The sequence below is a fragment of the Trachinotus anak genome, unplaced genomic scaffold (genome assembly GCF_046630095.1).
Source record: "Trachinotus anak isolate AG129_WGS33_773 ecotype Australia unplaced genomic scaffold, CSIRO_AGI_Tana_v1 ptg000004l, whole genome shotgun sequence".
NCBI classification, from domain to species: domain Eukaryota; kingdom Metazoa; phylum Chordata; class Actinopteri; order Carangiformes; family Carangidae; genus Trachinotus; species Trachinotus anak.
Window position 1 is genome coordinate 4019885 of NW_027273855.1, and position 22270 is coordinate 4042154.

The 22270-nt window shown below is 40.6% G+C and overlaps 1 protein-coding gene across 1 annotated transcript; it reads right to left on the reverse strand.

Moving 5' to 3' along the window:
- Positions 1-384: 384 nt before the first annotated feature.
- Positions 385-21251, reverse strand: gabrd (gamma-aminobutyric acid type A receptor subunit delta). Its single transcript, XM_071475315.1, has 9 exons — positions 20748-21251; positions 9495-9610; positions 7189-7256; positions 6097-6317; positions 4638-4720; positions 4254-4391; positions 3629-3784; positions 2439-2650; positions 385-1455 (listed from the first exon to the last, which is right to left on the reverse strand). Exons 1-9 carry the CDS (start codon positions 20813-20815, stop codon positions 1132-1134), a joined length of 1386 nt encoding a protein of 461 aa, XP_071331416.1. The 5' UTR covers positions 20816-21251; the 3' UTR covers positions 385-1131.
- Positions 21252-22270: the final 1019 nt, after the last annotated feature.

Sequence of the window (22270 nt, forward strand, 5' to 3'; positions counted from 1 at the left end):
GAAGCGGTGGTGCTTTCTCATCCCAAAGATTTCTTGAAATCAATTTCCCAGTTCAGATGAAGAACAGACAAAAATCTGAATTATTAATAATTAATGCTGTGAGATGAACATGCAAGTCAATTATTCATAATCCCTCAAATTAGCGCCTTTTTTGAGCCTCTGCCTTGATATAATATTCACGGCAGCTAATATTTTTGTTTTAGCAGATCATGCATTCACAAAGCATCTGTCAGAAGGGACTTAGCATTTTTATTATTATTATTATTATTATTATTATTATTATTATTATTATTCACAACCAACAACCATTTGGATTTTGGGTTCAAGTGACCATTTGAGGTCAGGAGACAGAGACAAACACACACACACACAGACACACACAGGTAGTGGAGGAAGTCCTTTAATGGTGAGGAAACAGGCAGAACTGGCAGAAGGAGATAAGACACTCCGAGACAAAAAATGAATTGAAATTTTAAAAAAAATGGGTGGAGGTCCAAAGGAGAAAGAGGCAAAGGGGAGGGGGGGATGACTGGGGACGAGAGTGAGTGAGCTATCAGCCATGCAGAATAGTAGTACACCTCATCTTGTTATCCTCTTGTTTGGGCGGTGCTTTTGCTCTTTGAGATAACAGGCGGTTCACTCCAGATTGTGGCTTCGAGTTAGTGAGGCTAACTATGCTTATTTGTGTCTGACAGATGTGAGCTGGTGGTCAGTACTGCAGGTGATCAAGCAGGATGATCGGTGGTTCTGTCCTGTGTTGAGTTAGTTCATGTAGCGGGATGAGATGGAAATCTGGATCGTTGGTTAAACTGTATTCACTGAGTGTGTGAGTCTCCAAAAGGCAACGCAGTCCTTTTGCCTTCATAAAACACGTTTCTGTATTTGCACTTAAAGATGTGAAGTCCTGCTAACACTTTATAAACTCATAACTACTTCCTTTAATTACCATATTTCCATATTCACAGCTCGTAACACTTCATTTCTTCTGAAGTTTTTTTTTTTTTTCACTGAGGCCACAGTAGCCTATATTTCAGCTGCACCAGTCTGCCAGCATTGAAGTGGCCCAGCTCCAGCAGTTTCTTATATACAACCCTGGATGGCAGCCATTCGCACAGACCTGCTGCCTACTCCTCACATGGTGTACGCCACCCAGTAAATCACGTTCACCACGGCGAAAGTGAAAGGGAACACGGCCCTGGCGTAGATGTCGATGGTGTCAGCATCGATGGGCTTGCAGACGCACTTTGAACAGCACTTCTTCTCCTCCTCGCTCTCCTCCACCTGCTTGGACCTTCTCCTCCTTGGCTCGGCCTCCTCGGTGCCGCCCTCCCCAGGGATTTCAGTGCTGGAGCGCTGAGTTCTGCCATGACGGCTGGAAATCATCACACCCTGGTTCATGCCAGTGACCGACAGGGAAAACAGAACCATAGCCTGTTTGCCGTTCTTTACAATGGACTGTGGGGAGATAGAGAGAGGGGCACGTAAGATTTAGTTTAGTTTTAGTTCTCAGATATTTAACAAGAAAAGAGACAGTGCATCTGCCTGCCGGTGGACTAGTTGTGTAGAATTCAGAAAAATTCAACACACTCTATTCAACATAAAAGAAAAAAAAAACATTTCACAGAAGTTTTGAATTCCTCCTAAAAACTGCATGTTTTATATGTGAATAAAACATCTTGTGCTACTTTCTTCATTAAAAAACACAACTTTTTGTCAAAGCATTTCTTGTTCTCATCCTAATTTACTGGATAACTTCTTATTTGTTTCTTTTTTCTACATTGAGACACTTGGCATTTTAAACTTTCTTCCTTTTTGCAATAAAAACACTTGGCCCTCAGCACATATTTGAACATTTAGAGAAGGAAACACGACAGTCCAGAGCTGCTCAGAGCCACATGTAAAAACACAGCAGTTTACTGATTCCTCAAATTAAAGTCTTGATTTTCAAAGAAAAACTGGTTTATTATAACTTGGGATCTTGCTGAGACATTAGTAAGTTAATTAAGTCATTGCAGTTTAACTCACATCAACAATCATCAGCATACTGGGTCCCCACACATTTCAAATCATACTTCAGTAATATTCAGTGTTGTAAGCAGTTTTTGTTTAATATTTCTTTGTTCAAAAGAAGCTTCATTTTTCAAAAAATACAACCAAGCCAGCTCTTATTCTAAGGGTATATCCCAGTAAGATAAACATCAGTAGCAAAGGAAACAGACATTATGATGACAGTCGCTGTTACTCCCTGCAGGGCCATTATGCTCTATAGAGATTCATTGTCTTGCTGAAGGTCAGTGGGATGGATGCTTGTCAGGGGCTTGAAAGCCCGGACCAGGTCTGTGTTTGAGAGGCATGCTCATTACTCACAACATCCCCCCCCCTGCAGCCAAGTGATGCTATCTGTTGATGGGAGAACATGATGGGAATGATTTCCTCACCTCAGAGCTGAGCTTGTTGGCCTTCACCTTGGCCTTCTCTTTGAGTCGGTAGTCAGCGTTGTAGTGAGCGAAGGCATACTCAATGAGCGCCGCAAACACAAAGACATAGCAGATCCAGAAGTAGACGTCTAACGCCTTGATGGCCGATGCTCGCGGCAGGGAGGAGCGGGCGCTCACCATCAGCGTGGTCATGGTGAGAACAGTTGTGATCCCTGCAGAAAGAACAAAGCCGCAAAGGACAGGTGAGGCTTCTTTTAGCCACGTTTGCAGCAGGGCTCTGTGGATGGCAAAGTTGGGCATGTTTGGTCCTGACTGGAGTTGTCATTTACCCTGTGAAACATTTCAACATCTAGTGGATGGATTGCCCTAAAATTTTGCACAGACTTTCGTGGTTCCTAAAGGAACCTTGGTGATCCCCTGACACTTCCTTAGCAGCACCTTGAGGTTCACATTTGTGGTTTTAAGTGAAATGTGTGAACAACAGTTTGGTGCAGCTATTCACGCTCTCTTTGGAGTGAATTGTAATACTTTTGGTGATTGATTCAATACTTTGGTTTTTGACAAAATGTTTGCAAAACTAATGACATTCGCATCAGTTATATCTCTGCTTTGTGTTTTCTGCTACTCAGCAAATAGTAGCATGCTAACATGCTAAACTAAGATTGCGAACAGGGTAAACATTATACCTGCTTAGCATTAGCATGTTAGCATTGTCCTTTATGGCATGTTAGCAAGCTAACAATGACAAAGCATTCATCCAAAGCCTTTAGAGCCACATGCCTGTAGCCCACCTGACGTTTTAGCAGCTCAGCATTGATTTGGCATATTGAGGTTAATCACCTTTAATCACTTCTTACACAACATCCCTCACTGTCTAACTGCCAGACTGTCATGACTTTTTTTTATTTTAATAACCACATGGTCTTTTCTCTGGTGCCCCCACCGGGAAGTGCTTTACATGTGAAACCCCGCCACTGGTCAGGCTCTATGAGCAGTAAATTGTCATTGACATGACCTCCTGTAACTGAGAGGTTAAAATCTGCTTTAGCAAGCGGCACCATCTCACCACAATAAAACACATTTACATGGTTTAACCTTTCCACAGATCAATGAACACCAGTTTGTATTCAAGCCACCCCTTTCAAATTTTCACAAAACTTAGAAACAGGCCTCATCAAACCAATACCAACCTAAGGATACACGGGCAGGGACTGCTGATTGGCTGATCCAAAAGGACACCCAAGACATGGCAACCAGTAATATCGAGGGCATGTATGACTGGATGATATAGACGCCTCGATTACGTCTCAGCTGGAAGCGAAGACTGAGCCTTGGAAATCGTCCCGCTGGAAAGAAGAAAACAAACACCCTGTTTAATTGCTTTACCAAAGACACTGATTATCCATTAGAAAAATATCACTGATACTGATATTAGAGAGTGTGAGTTTGCTCGCTTGTGCCCCTAGTGGTAAAACTTCAAGATGTCAACCATAAAGCAGTGTTGCAGGCTGTATTTTCCCACCAGCAGCTCCTATCATCTCCTAAACCTACTGCCTGGCTCAGCAGCAAGCCTGGCTTGATCCATTCCCTCTTTGCATCAAATATAAACACAGAATTGCCAGCAGTTACAACAAAACAAAACAAAACTCTTGCTTCAGAAAGAATCTGCAGAGGTTTCCAACACAAGAGGCAAGCCAAGTCCAAAAACCCAGAATAGTGCATAATGCATGAGCCCTGCAAAGGGCTTTCAAAGTGATTGTGCTGGAGCCAACCCTGACACCTGGAGAAAAACAGGAGAACAAAATGAATGCTCACCAGATTTGAAGTTCATCATCTCAGTGACAAACCGATAGTCTGTGATGGTGAACTGAGAGAGCTCCAGTTTGTCCAGGCCATGGATGTGTCTCTGACTCTCCGACCAGTGATACACAATGTCCTCTGAGGAGTAACCATCTGAAGTGAAATAACAGATGACAACCAGAGATTTAATCAGTCCAACCTACAAGGATATGTAATGTGAGGGTTGCTGAGCACGTAGCATTTTTCTCTTTACACTGAGGAATGATGGGAGCTTGTAACACTAACCCTTTATGAATGGCACTGTGCTTGGACAGCAAAACATTTCAGCAGTAAATCAAGAAAACAAATCTGTTTTCCTAAAGAATGTGTGGAGGAGAGGTAAAGAGGTTAATAACTTACAACTTTCCAGGTCCAGCATACACTCCTGTTCATCCATGGGATACTTGGTCAGGTCCATGTCACACGCCACTGTCGAAGTGATTCTAGGAACAAAAGAGCTCAGTCATCAAAACACCAGTATAGTTGTCCCTTAGCTATTTTCTTAATGAAAACTCTTCTGACCAAAAATATTTCCAGAAAAAAAAAAAAAAAGAAAAACTGTAGTTCACATTCACACAGTTGAGTCCAATTGGATCTGGTATCTTTCCATTGAAACTAAAATCTTGTATTGTTATCCGAAAGCTGTGTCAGCTGATGATGAACAAGCTCAGTGTTTTATTAAAGGGGCTATTTGTGAGTTTTTCTCTGCCGCCGAACATGATTTCTTGCCTGGAGGGGGAGGGGGGTGACTGTTGCTTGACAAGAGATTCACAGCCACTGCTGTGTTTACAAGACAAGAGGTTATGATAAAATGCCACAGGGATGAGGTGTTTTTGTATTTCTGGGCTTTACATGGGCTTTTTGATGACTGTAGAAAATAAACTGTGTGACATCAAAAGTTTATCATACTTACACATTTTGTTTAGCAAGATATCTATAAGATAAACACCACTTTTATGATATTTGAAGCCTAAACACAATCATCAGAAGTCAAAAGCTAATGTTAGACTGTGAACAAACGGCATCATGATCACATGGCTCTAATGTCACCACCGGTAAACTTCCAACTTGTAGTTTGCTTACCTCTTCTACAAAAGCATTTGCAGTTAGTAACAGTTTTAAAAAGCACAAGAAACACAACAACACTGTCAAAGGTCACGAGTGAATAGATCAGTGAGTAGCAACTGGCCTTTTTTAAGAGGTGTATCAGCTTTTAAAGCTTTGGTGCTATGCAGATCGCATACAGTGAGTTTATCAAAGCTTTTTCGCTGCTCAGTCTCAAGAGGACCACACTAATGAGGGAAGTCAGACTGAATCAAAACAAAAAAGTTTGAATTGCTTAAATCAAAACTTAATCACTGTCATGACAGATTGGAAAGCAGCAGCCAGAGTCCAGCTGAATTTTTGTTCAAATTCCATGCTTTCTTCTGACCTGCTATTAGTAACTCCAGATTTAAGGTCTTTAGATGATTCACTTTACCTTCATCTCCATTAGAGACACATCAGACCATATCAGATTCTTTTAGTTACCACAGAGAGAGCAGTTTACTGTCAGATTGTGGTATGGATCGTAAAGGACTTTCATTTCACAAGGACAGTAAATAGGAAACACCTGTGCTCTCAAAAGTCTGAGATTTCTGCAAACATAAGTGTACAAAAAAATACTAAAACTATCAAAGCTATCAAGAATAGAAATATAGAAGAAAAAGGTGAACAGCATAGCTCCCAGACAGATACCACAGAGGTGAAGAGTCTCAGCGGTTGCACTGTCTGATTGTTGAAATCTGACTGGTGTAGACAGTGATGTGTTCACTCATACCGGCTGCTGTACAGAATGACTCCGTTGGGCTGCAGGCGGATCAGCTTGTTCTCCACGGTCACATCGTGGAACCAAGCAGATTTGGCGTTGACGATGAAAGTGTCGGGAAGCCACAGCTTGTCCACGAAGCGACTGTCCAACCCCAGCGTCTTGTTGGTGTGATTGTAGGACAGGCGGTCATCGTGCCAGCTCTGCCGCAGGAACACGGTCATGGTGTATTCCTGCCAGGAACAAGACACACACACACACGCACACACACACAGACACACACACACATATACAAAGGCTGAGTCATGGGAATGGGAAAACAGACTTTATTTGTGAAAGATTTGTGTCAGAGAAAATGGACTGTTGTACAGTATTAAAAAAAGTTATGTTATCTTTTTTCTAATAGAATAATTTTCTAAAAGAATAATTAAATATGATGAAAACAGAGCCCAGTGCAAATTAGTTTGCTTTGATATCAGATAGACTCAAGTCTGCATCACTATACATAATAAATCAATACATAAAGGCATGTTTATTCAAAAATGTGGAGTAGTTTTCAGCCTGTTAAAAGAACTGAATAATATATTTTGTGGCTCGAGAGGAGTTTCGTCAACGCTGAAAAACATCATTACATTACAGGAAGTGTGGAACCATTCTAAAAAGATTTAGTTATTATACTACTACAGTGGGGAAAAAAGCTGATTCTGGTGTCATTTGTACTGTACATTTGTATCAAACTTATTGCTCTTCTATTTGTAAAAGAATTTATCAGTTGGCTTTCAGCTTTGGTGATTGGACTTTATTTCAAATGTTAAAGGAAGAAAAAATTATTAACTTATTTGATTTGGAATAGAAGTCACATACATGACATGAATCGTCCCACCAGCTTTGGTTCTTACTGCACAAAATCCATCCAAGTATCAAATTATCTAACAACTCAGCCAATGTGTCACACATGTTCACACTGAGTACTTTCAAACCCTCAAGTGGGATAAATCAGGATTATGCAAATAGCAAATCTTTGATCTTCGCTGCAGTAGTGGAGTTTAGGGATGATAAAGAACCTCACTGAAAAAGGAAGGATGGAGTGACCGTATACTTTACCATGTTGGCTTCAGAGATGTGGTCAATGCTGGCCACTTCGATAGCCATGGCCACGTTCACTGGTGGACCTGCAGGGGGAGAAGTGAGAAAAGACAGCAAACCTGCCCCCCCTCACACCCCCCACCCACCCACACACGCACACTTTCTCTGCTCACTCTGGATCCATCAGTCCCTCCCATCCTCACTCCATCACCCATCTGTTTCCCTCCCACGTCTCAAGCACTCCTACAGCGCATAGAGATTACGCATTATCCAGTTTAACCATGCTAAGTGGCACATCACACTGTGGGCATTCATAAACAGCACTGGGCTTTCATGGACCCGCACAGAGTGAGCTTCTGCCAACATTCACACACACACACACGCACACACGTTGTAGCGTTTTCACTTAATAGTTTGCCATATGATTAGCATGAAGTGTGCCTCTGTGATCGGATGCTCGGGGGCAGAAACTACAAGGGAGCTCTCTGATGCAGAACAGAAAGGCTATTTATACTGAACATTAAGGAATCATACATTACCATTCCCCACCAGTCAACACCATCCCATAACCAAATGTTACTCTATTGACCATGCACTGCATGTATAGCGTGGGGTGATTTACAGTGGCATGTTTACTATGCACCAAGGTCAGCAGGAGAAATGACTTTGGATGAGCTGTGTCATTCAGCTGATGCCATAACAAGTATTTTACATAGTATCCTCCAGTGGGGGTGTCTGGAATAATAATATATTTGTCTTACGTACGCTATTTACATGCATATGTTTACTAGTTATAAAATGGAAACATTTGCATTGCATAGTCTTACCATGAATCCATTGCATTGTTTATGTAAATGTGTCATTTTGTTTCATAAAACTTTAATGCAACACACATTACACAAATAAAGTCAGATTCACAAATGTGTTGTGTGCCATGCAAATGCAGCAACAGTGCATTTGCAAATAGCATCCACATATGTATTGCACTCTGGAAATGATACCAGCACTTACTGATACACGGTGGCCAAAAGAACTGAAAAGCAGTAAAGATGTTGTATCCACTTATTGCGCTTTCTCAAGTTGCAGTTTGTTAAGCTCTCTGGTCCATGTATCCGTTTCTTCATTAAAAAAAAAAAAAAGCATTCCCACTGGACTACTGAACACACTCTTTCTCATTTTTGGGATGTACTTCCAATTTAGCTCTTGTGCTATGCACTTACTGTAAGTGTCTGGAAAAAGTCTTTGGAAAAAAACATCTGCCAGTTTATGAATGTAATGTAATGCATGTAACATAAATTAAAGTACTGTAAAAAATATTTTCCAAAATACAGTGGGTTCACAAATTTTTGCAAATCAAGTTGTGTTCATTCCATTCTTAGAATGTTTTGGAAGAAAAAGATGCACAAATATCATATGGGAGGGATGTATGTCTCCAAAGAAAAAAACAAATACTGTTTTATATAATGGGTTGGCCACAAAGTTTTTGCATTGACTGTTCCAAATATCATTTATTAGTTGCATTAGTGAGTGCAAAGTCAGATGTATGAATGCTATTTCATTTACAAGACATATTTATGAATCAGTTTTCTTTCAATTTGTGTAAGTTTCATATTTATTTGATGTTTTATGACACAAACATAACTCCACATAAAAGGCTGTGAGATATGAGTTGAATGAAGGGAATTACCCCAAATAACAGACATGATTCCCCAATGGTCATAACAGCCCTTTGTTTTGGCTTTCATTCTCACATTATAATGATACATCAATAGGAATGTAGTGACCACATGATGCTGCATTATGATGATCATTGTAGGCGTGGAGAGCACAGGGCAGTGTGTGTGTTGATAGCAGCGCTCCTGTTCCACATTTTCACCTTTGCTCAGCTGAGTTAAGCTGTGAGATTGAGAAATCTATCGCTGTGGTCATTGGATGTTTCACATCTTGCAGCCATTCTTAGCAAAGTCTCCAGAGCAGTGCACATTGTTTGCACCACCCATCTCCCTCTCGTCCTCGAAGGGCATCGTCCTCGATTATCAGCAAAGCTTCTCTTCACCTATGCGTTGTTTTTTTTTTGTGTCCTTAACAAACAGTTCACCTAACTGAACAGTCACAGCGGGTATTTACATAATTTAAATGCAGATTTGTTCTAATGTTGCACAACAGAAAACAAAAATAAAGACACCTCTCAGGATAATGGAGCTGGAAAATGAAATGTAAACACCCATGTTGGTGTATCTTGGTTCAGGTTATGCTAAGGATGGCTGTAAATGTGAGGGGGTGAAATGCAACCCAACGCCACGAGCAGTAGATCTCATACTCACCTCCTATCCCAGGGCGAAAATTTCTGGCATAGCCCTTCATTAAATCATCCAGATTAGGTAACCAGGATATTTCAATGTCTGTACCTACATAGTCCCCAATGTCACTCAGCATGGCCCTAAAGGAGACAAACAGCAAACACAGCAGCCTTCAGCGGTTGTCCAGCCACAGCATGTGTCCACAGGAAAACCTGGCAGAGCCTCAGGTAAAGTCAGGAGCATACAAAGATAATAAAACACATCTTTAAATACAAGACGATATGAAGTGTTGGACTGTGAATAATACTGGTTGACTGTTGACAACTGAAGCAAAAGCATCAAAAGCCACTGTAATAAGAAAAGGTTTTCTCAAACCTTTCTGCCCCCTACATGACTACAGCATGACGTCACCTTTTTTGCAAGGGGGTGGGGGCAACTGGGGGCAGCAGAACAGCTATGAACATAACACTGACATATTATTATATTGTATATATATATATATATATATATATATATATATATATATATATACATACAGAGCAACATTAGCAATGATTGGAGTTGTGTTTCTGTCCAGTTGATAAATACAAGTCGCTCTCCTATAAGCTCTGTTTTTGGTCTCCACCAACTGCAGATAAAAATCTCTGTCTCTGGAGCTGCTAAATGCTCCGCTGCTGTCAGGCAGCATACAGTGAGTCAACAATACATTTGTGAGCCTGAAAACCAAAACAATGTGCTACTAGAGACTAAACTGCTGCGAAGATTTGAGGTAAAGTAAAAGTTGGTGATTATTCTCTGTGAACAACCCCCCCTTCACGTGATTCATTGTCAATGTAAAACTTTTGATTAGTGCAGCTTTAAATTTGAGCGTGGGTATAATTCATAACCTGTTCTGGAGGCATAACAAACCTATTTAGTAATTTATTCATTTGTAGATTTGCAGATGTCCTCAACACACACTGTTTAGCATTCTGAACCTAAGTGAGGGTTACTGTGATCAGCAAGCAAATCATATAATATAAGGTTAGGAGACTAGTATGTTATTTTATATGTAAAATGCAACTTATTTACCCAGTTCTTTAGGTAGATTTTATACTCTACCATATGCCATGAATCCACCTTTTCTAACCATCTATTGAAATAATCATGAATAAATTAAGACATTAAATTTAAAATGAGTAAATGTAATTTAGGCTAAAGTGTGCTCTTTGTGCTTTTTTATTCACACCCTGTTTTTATGTTTTACATTATTTAAGACAGGGGCTTTTTAGATCTTTAACTAAGTAATAGTAAGTAATGGTAAAAATATGGTGTCCTAAAATATTCCAATGAAACATAGCAGATCGTCATGAAAACAACTTGTCATTTGTGGGAGGTTTTTGCATGAAAATGATCAAAGATACTGAATGTCAGCACAAAATACCAGCCATCAGCTGTATCCTTCCAAAAAAAAAAAATCTGTACATGTAATAGTGTGAAAAGTCACATCAATTATAGCCTGGTTGGCATATTTTTCTTCAGTCATGTCTCTGCAACAAAGCTGACAGCAGATTCAAATCAACCAGTGTAGCTTCAGATCTCACACAGCTCAGCCTGAACATCATGCTGTGGTTCCGCAATCCTCAAAACCTTTTTCATGTGAATTAAAACAGGCTCTCATTAGACTACAGAGCTGCACTTAACAACTTTTACTCTGGGCAACGTTGCTGTCTCTCGTTTGGGAGCAGCTTGATTCAAATGGAATGGTACTTCTGCATTTTTTTATTCTGCTAACCTCTCAGGAGGGGAATAATAGTGAAATTAAGACTATTTTGTGGTATAAAAGGGGTCCCCTGAGGCCCCGCTGAAGCCCTGAGGGACTGCTGGAGGGTCCGGGGGGCTGACACCGATAGCCACAGCTTGGGTGTAGGATTTAACAAGAGCAGCACAGCTCAGATACCACCAGGTGGCAGTTTTGCATTCTAAAACAGCATGTCTGTAAACACACACTATGCAGATACACAGCACAGTGTGGGCCTTTGTGTATCAATGTCAACTCAGTTGCATCCTGTTTTGAGTGGCAACACTTCAATAATATGCTGTCATTCAATACAGGCAGAGCTTTACGAACAATTAAGTTCAGGTATGTGGTACAGAATCAAATTTTGGACGAGCACTGTCCTCCAGTGTTAGAAGAACTGCCTGATGTGCAGCAAATAAACTGAATAAAACTGAAGGTTTCGGTGACATTCAGAGTCACAGAGTGCTAGTGGTGGCTTTGCCAGGGAAATGGACCACATGGGGGCTTGATCGAAGGTGTTATTATTGACCAACAATGAAAAGCCACTCAGTGACCTTTGAAATAAGGCTGGCATTTGAGGAAAGTCGACCTCCCAGATAGCAAAGAATTACATCCTCAGCTACATGGAAAACTGACCTCCACAGCAAAACAATCTGCCACAAAAATATCAGCTTTTCTATACAAATAGTAAAAACAAAAAAAAAACAAAAAAAACACATTTCTGCCATGTCATTAACATTTCCTGAGTGGATCCATTTTGTAGTGGCAGATGTATTTTTAGCCTGGCAATCACTGTCATGTCTGAAATAAATGGGAGCACTGAGTGAATTCATTAATCACTATGACTCCTGGATTTCTTCACTAATTGGCAGTTTCTAAAATTGGAAAGAAAGAGCTTTTCCTGCAAGAAATTAACACACCAAGGTCAAACAGGCCTCCTCACACAGAGAGACAGTGTGTGGAAGTGTGCGTCTGCAAGGGACAAATCCTACTGTACTGGTCTATCCATTGTGATTAATTTCATAGGACCTTGCTGTATCCTTTCTATGGTGATCAGATTAATGGGTTTACTGTGACTTCCTGCCTTTTTAAAGCCTTTAGTTTATGCAGTTTCCCACGATTGTCAAGAATTAATCTGGTACAAGGTGAATTTATAGTTACAGATTACAAAATGTAAATTTTACCCCTTCACTGTTGTCCTTTACACCACAGGATTTTTAATCTGCAAGACCAAGCAGATGCTGATATTGTGAAAGCTTTTATCAAATGCATAAATCTTCTCGCCTTTATTTTTTTATTATTGTAATTGTTAAATATGAGCAAACTGGACATTTATTTGCACAGGGTGGAACATTTGATTGCTCTCTGGAGAGTATCACCAAACATTTTCACCTCTCTATTTTCTCACCACTCCATGCATGACGTACAGTTGAGAGTGTTTATTTCCAGATGCTGCTCTTCCCTCTATATTTCATTTTCATTGAACGTTTCTCCCGAGGCCTGGATCTTGCACCCTTCTGTTTATGAGCTAACATTAAACAGATGGGGAGATAAGGAGGAAGAGAGGAAAGACAAATAGAGGCAGCCTCACTCACATTCACGGCGTCTTTTTGTGATCATAATGTGCAGCACACACTAACAAGCCTAATTAGTTTTATAGGCTGACACTGTTTGGTACTTGAACATGTGTAACGTCAGCGTCAGTCCCCTGATCCTCACTCTGGGATTCACTGTTTCATGTGTTTTATTGGCACCGGCGTGAAATAATCAATGCAATACACTGCAACACAGTCACATCAAATCCAACTGGATAAATCATGATAAAACATAAATAAGTGGCACAAATCAATAAAAAGAATGACTGCGTGTGTGTGTGTGTGTCTTTGCACTGCAGTAACGTTACAGTGATAATGAACGGTCTGCTTTTCATCCGACAAACAGACCTTTTTTCTGACTATATCACTACTCACATTAGACACTTAAATACGGAGTCCCAGAAGCCACAATTCACAGATACTTGAATACCTAAATGAGCACCACATGTCTTACATTTCTTTACTCCTGAACTCAAAATTTGTTTGAATTTATTTTTTTTTGTATTTATCTTTTACTGGCTTTTGATCTATTTGTTATCTCTTTTCCATTTTCATATGAGCAACAACAAAAACGGATACTGCAAAGGGGAAAGAGACGAGAATTGGCTGCTGACGCTGTCAGAATGAATGGCAACAACCCTGTCTCCTACAAATTATCCTTCGGTACAATTCATTTCATTTGTTTTGCTAAAATATTTTGAAATTTGAAGTTTCTTGTAAACACAGTGATGCTTACATTCACTGTTTCTCACCAGAATCTATTCCGTGTATTCTTGTTGAATGCACACCTTCCTCATAACCTCCCATATTGTTTAAATTCTGAGTCCTTGCCTTTGTTGGTGCATTGCTACATCTCTTGGCATGTTACTGCTACCAAGTGTCGATCAGTGGAATGGCATGAAACCATCAGCAGGAGCGTGCACTGAGTCATCCACATGCATGAGCGACCTTGAGCACATGCAAACAAAGACGCAAACAAAGCATTACACCACAGTGCTGGTGGTTACTTCACCTTAAGGTTACTGTATAATAGGGAAAGAGCATTTTGCAATCTTGCAAATGTGCTGCTGCTTGTGCCAGGGTTGTTCGGGACACCCAGCAGTCCTGTAAAGGTGCTTCCTTTATTTCACTGTAAACAAATTCACAGTTTTAGACTTCTAGAATACTTTTCATGTTCAATTTTTAGCTGCTGGATAGAGCATTTGTAGAGTGTAGATGGGGCACAGCCTCAGGACCCCAGACTAAAATACCTTTTCTCAGTTTATCACGTGTGTTTGTACTTTTGCCATCAGAGCCCCGAGGATCTGGAACAATCTGCCCCAGGAAACCAGGTCGACTGAATCTGTAACCTCCTTTAAAACCTTTCTTAAAATTTTCTTTTATCAAAAAGCTTTTCCTGGTTTTACTTTCCCATTGATTTTTTATTTCTCTTTAAATTGCTCTTTTTTTCTTCTCTTTGAAATCTATTGATTTTATTGATTCTACTTTGCTGCCTTTGTCAAGAACTTTTTAATATAGATGATGATGATGATTATTATTATTATTATTATCATTGTTACTTTAATCTTTAATGTAAGCCTATTTCTTTTCAGCTGAAATCTGCCAAATAAGATTTGATGTTAGAGCAAACGTTATGGAGCAAGCAGAGCTATAATTTTATAATTTTGCAGCATTTTAGTCCCATTGATTCCTGTGTAGGGCTTTGACTTTTTCCTGTAGGACAAGTCATTTCTGTTCTGTCAGACTCTAATAGAAGGATTTTGTTGGCTTGACTGGGAATGACTGGCTGATGTGAATTGCCGTGGATGTTATGTTAATAATTAAAAGAAAAAAAAGGTTCAGCACAATGAAAACATATCATATAGGCTACTGTTTCTTGCCCTCCTCTCTCTGCAGGGAGGTCAGAGGTCATCTGCAGACCACCAGGGAGGGACAGCGTTTCTTGCTCAAGGACACCTCAGCAGTTCGGAAGTCTGAACCCTGATCCTCTGTTTATAGGATGGTGTCTCTGAGCGTGAAGCCTCTGTTCCATCCTGATGAGTACAGTGACGGAGTCTGCTGGATAAACATACAGTACACAGCTGCTGCTGCTGCCGGAGAAGCTTCAGAGTGAAGCGGGTTTCTTCTTGTCCCAGTGGAAAATGCTGCAGGGCTCATGTTCAGGTCAGTGAGTATAGTCTGTTATTTTAAAGAGCCTGAAGAAACACAGCTTCTCCAAATTTAAATAAAGTGACATTTGGTCTTCAACAGTTTCATCACTGGACGGACAGTGTGAGCGTCATGTTGCCAGACACATTACACTCCTTTAGTGGACATAACTGAGGAAATATATTTAATACCGTGTTGGGAACGTGGAATGAACTACAGACCATACAGAATAGATTTTCATATATTGGTGTTCAGGAAAAAAGGTGATATAAAATGAATAACTTTTTTTTTTCTTATACAGTATGGCAGAACATGAAAGCTTGTAGCTCGTATTTATTTTTTTATTTTTTTATTTTTAAATTACAGAGCGCTATTTTAAGACAATATCTAGTATTTTCTACAGTTAATTGGTTTTCTACACCAAAGTGTTTCTTTTTATTCTCTTTCAAATCTAGTGATTTTATGTCTCGGAGCTTCTTATCTATAAATAAAGATTAGTATTATTAATATCATCCTTATAAATAATACAATAAAAGTAATAATAATACAGTACACTACTCTGTAATTTACAGTGGGTCATTCCTTGCGAAAACTCTGATTTTGTTCAGTGAAATTTGCAAACAGTTGGTGGTGCCAGCTTCTCAGAAATGAAAACATGCTGCTTTTCTGTTTTATACCAAATTTTTAACTGAACATGTTCGTTGTGTTTTTTTCTTTTTGACTGTGGGTCACACACAGGAAGGGATCTGAAGACATGTGATGAGAGTCCTCATTTTTAATAATCTATTTATCACAGAAGAACATTTCGCACATCTATTTAGCAATTAAAACTTGGTTCAATGAAGGTCTAGCACCGCTAAATCTTTTAACTGATATTGTGTTTACTAGCAGTTAATTGATGAATTTAAAACCACAGTGGGAAATCGTCACTGCTGAGGTTGCATAAAAACCCACCTACCACCTAAAGATTTGGATCCTACGCCAAAAATCCTACACTCTAAAATGTACTTCATTTCTACTGCTCCCATCTCTAAAATGTTTTATTATTTGGATTTTTTTTAACATATATACATATATATATTGTAATTATTCAGTTTCAACAGTTTTCAGTTGTAATTTCTTACAATTATATTGTCTGTAAAAAAAATAAAATAAATTCTAAATATCGTCTAAATACAGTATCAACACCTTTTGTATTCTCTCAATTCTGGTGGAGAAATACTGAATTTTTTTTTTTTTTTGGTGGGTGGACTAAAATAAGTCAAATGTTTATACATTTAATATACATTTTACAGTGGAGTCAGGATATCCATCATGTTAAAGTATTCAACTGCAGAATGTAAACTCCCCAAAGACGCTAACACCCCAGTTTCCCCGCACATCAGTGGCTCTAATGGTACCTGCGACCCTAATAACCATGTGTTAAACTGAACAGCTCAATAAACAAAAAACAGCTGAACTGTGTTGTGTTTACTGAGTGTACCAAAGTCTCAAAAGAATAGCTCTAATAATAATAGCTTTGTCAAAATGGTTGAGCAGTTTTTTTCATCTTAAATTGCAAATATGTCAGATTTGATGTCCTCATAGTGGAGTTTGAAAACCCTCATTTAAACAAATTCATTCCTATGTATTAGGTCATCAAAATCTGAACATTTGTGGACATATTCAATAGATAAATGAAACGGACTGGAATAAACAGTGTCTCTTCACTGTTTACATGTGGTGCGTCACCTTGAATTGAGTGGGAGGCTTTTAGTGGAAGCACTGAAGTGTCCCTGCACCACCTCACCCTGCAGCAAGAGCAGAGTCAGGCTTCAGAGCCAGTTCCTGCAGCCAGTGGAACATGATCAAATCACTGTGTTGTTGGGAAATGTACTCTCTGGACAGTAGGAGGGATTCATCCGCTGACTCAGCCTCTCATGCGGATTAGTCAGGAGAACTGTGTCACCTGAGTGCAGGTGTAAGGACAAGTGTGACAGACCAGTAAGATCATGAAATGCTGGGGTTAAATCCCGCTGCATCACATCTTACTGCCACAACTTGCTAAACTAAAATCTTCAATCTCGTGTGTCCACATAAAAACAATATGTCAGTCCCATCTACTGTGCCTGAAAAGCTGAAACATGACAGTGAGTCTCTCTTTCTCTTTTGTAAGATAAACTAATATCCTAAGTAAAATATAATGAAATTGTGACAATAACTTCATCTCTGCAAGGTCAGATTAACCCACCAGGACCCCAGGGCAAAAATGAGCTGTGAAAGGAATGTGTTGATCTCCCCACTCCTCCCACTCTCTGTGCCGATGATAGTTCTGTCTTTTGTGTATAATTTTTCATTATAATTTGCAGAGAGCCCCAGAAACCGACAGCTCTCTCGTCATGGAAACTAGCTGACACCATTTCTGTGTCAAACAATGTACTTCTGCTTATTCACAAACAAATTTATCATCTATCAAATTACAACAAACTATGCTACACGTTCTTCCACGCTGACTTTTGAGGCACTGTTGTGCTTGCTTACTGTCATAAATTATAATATCTTCTTTCCACTTCCTGTCAGTTGGTGGTAACCTCACTGACCCCACAATAACAGGCTCTGCTTAGAGGGTCCCTGCCGTCAACAAACATGTGTTACTGCATGGTGAAACAATGTTTAGCTTGGCCATGCAGGCAACTAGACAGAATGCATTGTTTTTAAAGTCCCTCTATGTTCAGCCATCTGTGGTAGCAACTTCATATCGTTAGTGTTCAGATCTACGTCCCTCTTTTTACCTTTGTCGACCAGATAGCAGCCTCACTGTTGACTAACCTGATGCAATCACACCTGAATATAAGACTGCAGACTCGACGCTTTATGCAGATACTTCACAATAAAAGCTTATCAAAGATGAACCACTTGAAGATTTCTGTTGTTATGCAGCTGCTGGAAGTGTTTATGTGTCCAACAAGGTTAGCAACAAACTGTTGGCTCAATCAAGATGTAGCCACTGGTTTGGTGACAAGGTGCAGATGACAGGCTCCATGCTCCATTTCTTTATGAAAACATGAACAACGTGACTAATGACTAAATGAAACAGAGACATTATTGATATCATATACCTGTGTTTTCGTGCTAAAACCAGTTAACATGTCTGCAGTGAAGGAGACCTACAGATATTAAAGGGGCTATTTGTAGGTTTTCTCTTCTGCCAAATGTGGTCTCTTGCCAGGAGCAGGTGGTGGTGATTGTCTCTTGACAACAGTTTCAGCCATCACTGCATCTGCAAGACCAGAGGTTATAATACGCCCTCTGAGCAGTGCTACCTCTTCAGGACAGATTGGAGGCTGCAGTGAGTCGCTATCGGAAAGTGACAGGATGGACCAGTGCTAGCGGATTAGCATGCTAACTTCACTAGAATAAAAGACGTGATAGAGAGCATTGGTGTTGCTTTCCACCACTAGAGACAGCTCTTGGTGAGTAAATGAATGAAATTTTATGCTGAACTCGCAGCATTTCCTCTAGACTGGTAAGTAAACAGCTGTTAATGCTAACGTTGGCTATGTAGCAATAGCAAAACTTACAAATAATTCCTTTAAAGGATAAGTCTGATGTCATTCTGTGGGTGTGAATATTAAGAAATCCATAAAGTGACCAAAACCATAATTTTTACGCTCTCAATACTTTCTGTCTTCCCTGGCTTTAAGCCCCAAATCCTTTAATTTTGCAATGGAAGATCTGATTCATATCATAATCTTATTGTTGATTAACTCTTTTAACTCTTTGTAAATGACAAGTACCGACTAACAAATATAGTTTGACAACTGAAAACTTCATCCAGGTAAAAAAAAACAATGAGATTCTTTGCTTTCTGAAAGATTTGTAACCATAGCCAATCAAATCTGTGCACAATGTGTTGGTATGCTCTATATTATCAAAAGTCATTATTCTGTTGTGCTTTGTAGCCCTGTGCTTCTCGCTGTCTCTGTTGCAGGTATTACACATCAGTTAGATGCAGATTGTGTTGGTGAAGTGAAGAGTAAGTGACGCTTCAGCTGGAAAGAAAAGCTGTGAAATTCACGCCACACCAAAGGTGGCGAGGCAGAACTAAAGCTAAGCAACTTTTATGAAATGGATAAATGAGGAGCTAAAAAGAGAACCAGTGTAATTCTGTTCTGAAAGGGGGGGGGGGCAGTTCGCAACTTTCAGCCACCAAAGGCAAAACAGCAGTGTGTGTGTGTGTGTGTGTGTGTGTGCATGATTGTGTGTGTGTGTGTGTGTGTGAGAGAGAGAGAGAGAGAGAGAGAGACAGAAAGAGCTGACACATAATGAGGTGCAAGAAAAAGCCTACACTCTGCATTGCACTGAGAACAAAATAATAACAGCAGTGACTCGAGGCAGGAAAATCCAATTACAATAGCTATTACTCCCTCTGCTGGTGAACAGCCAAGAGGGACAATAGAGGTTATTTGCCCAAATTTCACCCATAGCTTCAACGACCTTTGCCCTTTTCAGTGGAGGAATCTGGACTTCGGGGAAATTGGAGCTCAGTAGTTCATGCTGGTTATCCTAAGAACTGCATGCTTGTGAAAGCTTATGGACAAGACCATAAAGGCATTTTGACCGAGTGTGGATGAATGTACTACAAGTCAATATGAACTTTAAAGCACCAAAACTCGCCATCTCGTTTAGATACACCTGGTTTAGTCAGCTGACAAAAGCACACTGGTTTGTATCCAAGAAATCTGTGTAATCAAGTCATGGTTGGATTAAATGTCAACGCAGCGACTTCAAATGGCACTGAGTTTAGGATTTGCTTATCTCAAGAGCACCGGTGTCCTCACCATTTGATTATCTCCCCATCACCTCACTTTTAGGTCCTCAGCTGAATATGATCAGCTCATTTTCAAAGGCTAATTTTGGCAAAACCTGCACTGAGCAGGAGGTGTTGTAAGCCTAATTCAGTCACATGTTTGTGATGAAAGCTGCCCATCTGACTACAGCAGCAGATACTGCAATCCTCCCTTCTCTTAAACTCTCCAAATGGGGCATCTGCATCATTGCTGAGCGGCTCTGCTTGAATGTATCTGTTCCTGTGACTTCACAAACACACAGAGGCTTCTTCCAATCCATGTGTGACAGGGCACCATCTGATATTTGACCTCCCTATCCAACAGGCCTGGAGGTGGGTGACATTATCTGCCACACAAAAAACGCACCCACTCACCTCACCTCGCAGGCATCTCTGTAAGAAAAAAAGAAAAATCACTTCTTTCTATGCAGATGCATTATGCAAATAGTGTCATCAGGTCCATGTGCCCGGAGGGGAAGCGGAGCAGAGAGCAGGCTTCAGGTTTGTGCGTGTGGAGAAGTATTTCTTATGGAAGCATGTCGAGGGCAGAAGGGACGTAAATTCAATTCATCGTCATCTATATTAACATTAATATTAATAAGATCAAATCATAGGAGGTGATTCTCAGCAAGTAGGAATAAAACTGACGGTTTTTAATCAACTAATATTTATTTTTCAAAAGGATTCATTTTGGGTGATAGCCGGTTCTTGTTTGTAGTGTGATGCACAGTATTACTCATCCTGTAACGCTTTCCTCACACTGTCACCCTGGTTCCCAGCGGTTCTCTCACCTTTTCTGCTCAGACTTTGCGTTAAATGCTACATCCAACTTTTCATTCCCCTCCTGAATGTGTTGGAGCGCTCCACGGTGGCGGGCGGCACGACACTGACGCACCTGAGGAAGTCAAGAGCAAGGCTGATCTCACCTGGTGAAAAGGTCCCCTCCGACAAACAGCAGGGCAAGACTCGACAGCAGCAAAGTTGGGACCTCCATTCCACACGCTCTACGATGGATAACAGTTTTATTCAAGAAAAGTTTCCCGGGTTGGAAAAAAAAAAATCGACGACAAAAGCCACAGAGTTTTATTCTCTCCTCTTCTCGTCATCCAGCGCCGCGGAGGAGAAAGTGAAGAGCAGCGCTGATACTGCTGAGGATGCTGAAGGTGGTGGTGATGGTGAGGAAGATGATGACCCCATGATCAGCTCCCCAGCTCCTCCGCGTCCAGGAGGAGCGCACGAAAGGAGAGCGCACCTCAGGAAAAGGGGGAAAAAACTCCCGGTCCGACCGCTACAGCGCACCGATCCGCCGCTGCCGCTGCCGCTGCCGCCGCCTGTCCCCCAGCAACAGAGGAGAGAGAGAGAGAGAGAGAGATGGAGAGAGAGAGACTCACTAATCTGTCGATCCCTCTGTTGCTTGGCCTCTAAACGTCAGATTCAATCTGGACGCGGAAGGCGGGGGAGGGGGAGAGGTGGGGAGGGGGGCGACAGGAAGGCCTGTCACGAACATAAGACTTCATTATATTATGTAATGTTTGAGACGTCTGAATAATCTCCATCAGGTAATTAGTGTCTCACATAAAGTTTGTGTTTCTCTCTGGTGGAACAAGAACAAACATCAGGGGCTGTCACGCTGAAGGACCCGATGGAGCCAAAGTGGGGTTATGGGGAACCCAAAAGACCTTGAGTTGGTTCTGGGGACTTTCCCCATTAATGAAGAGTAGCAGGTATTACTTGAATAGCATAGTAAAATCATGTTAGACCAAGTAGCCCTCATACTCTAGTATCTATTCGCTAATAGGGATCATGGGTGGTGAGTTTGAGTATAATTAAACAATTCCTCCTGGGGCCCCTGGAACAGCTGACTGCCCCAGGCCTCTGGTCAGCAGAAAAATGTGAGAAAATGAGGAACTGCTCTGATCGGACGTTCCACTGTTGGCTCCACATCTCCTCCCCAGACTATTATATAATATGATTCTGTTCTAATGCACATGTAGATCAGGCTGTTTCTAACACCAGGGTCCCATTACTGTAGTCTGCAGGAATTCAGTGGAGATCAGATAAAATATGATTAAGAGTAATAGGACCATGCCTGACACAAAAGTCACATGCAAGAGTATGATGGGGGTGCCATGGTGGCCTAAAGAGGTTAAGGAGTGGAACATTGTGCATTTTGCAGCTCTCTTTCCTGTCATCTCTCTATTTTCAACCATCAAATAAAGGCAGAAAAATACAGAAAAATATACAATGATACCAGATGAAAATAATCCCATTAAGCAAAGCAGCCACTGAATGTTGTCATTACTGAGCACCACACACTGGGACCATAGTGGTGATACCAATGGGACATAAACCATATGAAATCTGTATTTAGTGTTACGGACACACTATAAATCCATGTATTGTAGGAGTATTAAAAAACATTTACAGTGTAATAAGCATTAGCAGTTAC

Coding starts and splice junctions, on each gene's coding strand:
- gabrd (XM_071475315.1), bottom strand. CDS start 20,815: ATGGAGGTCCCAACTTTGCTGCTGTCGAGTCTTGCCCTGCTGTTTGTC. Junction 6,318..7,188: donor ACATCTCTGAAGCCAACATG/GTAAAGTATACG, acceptor TGTTCCTGGCAG/GAATACACCATGACCGTGTT. Junction 2,651..3,628: donor CCCTGCCCGTGTATCCTTAG/GTTGGTATTGGT, acceptor TTCTTTCTGCAG/GGATCACAACTGTTCTCACC.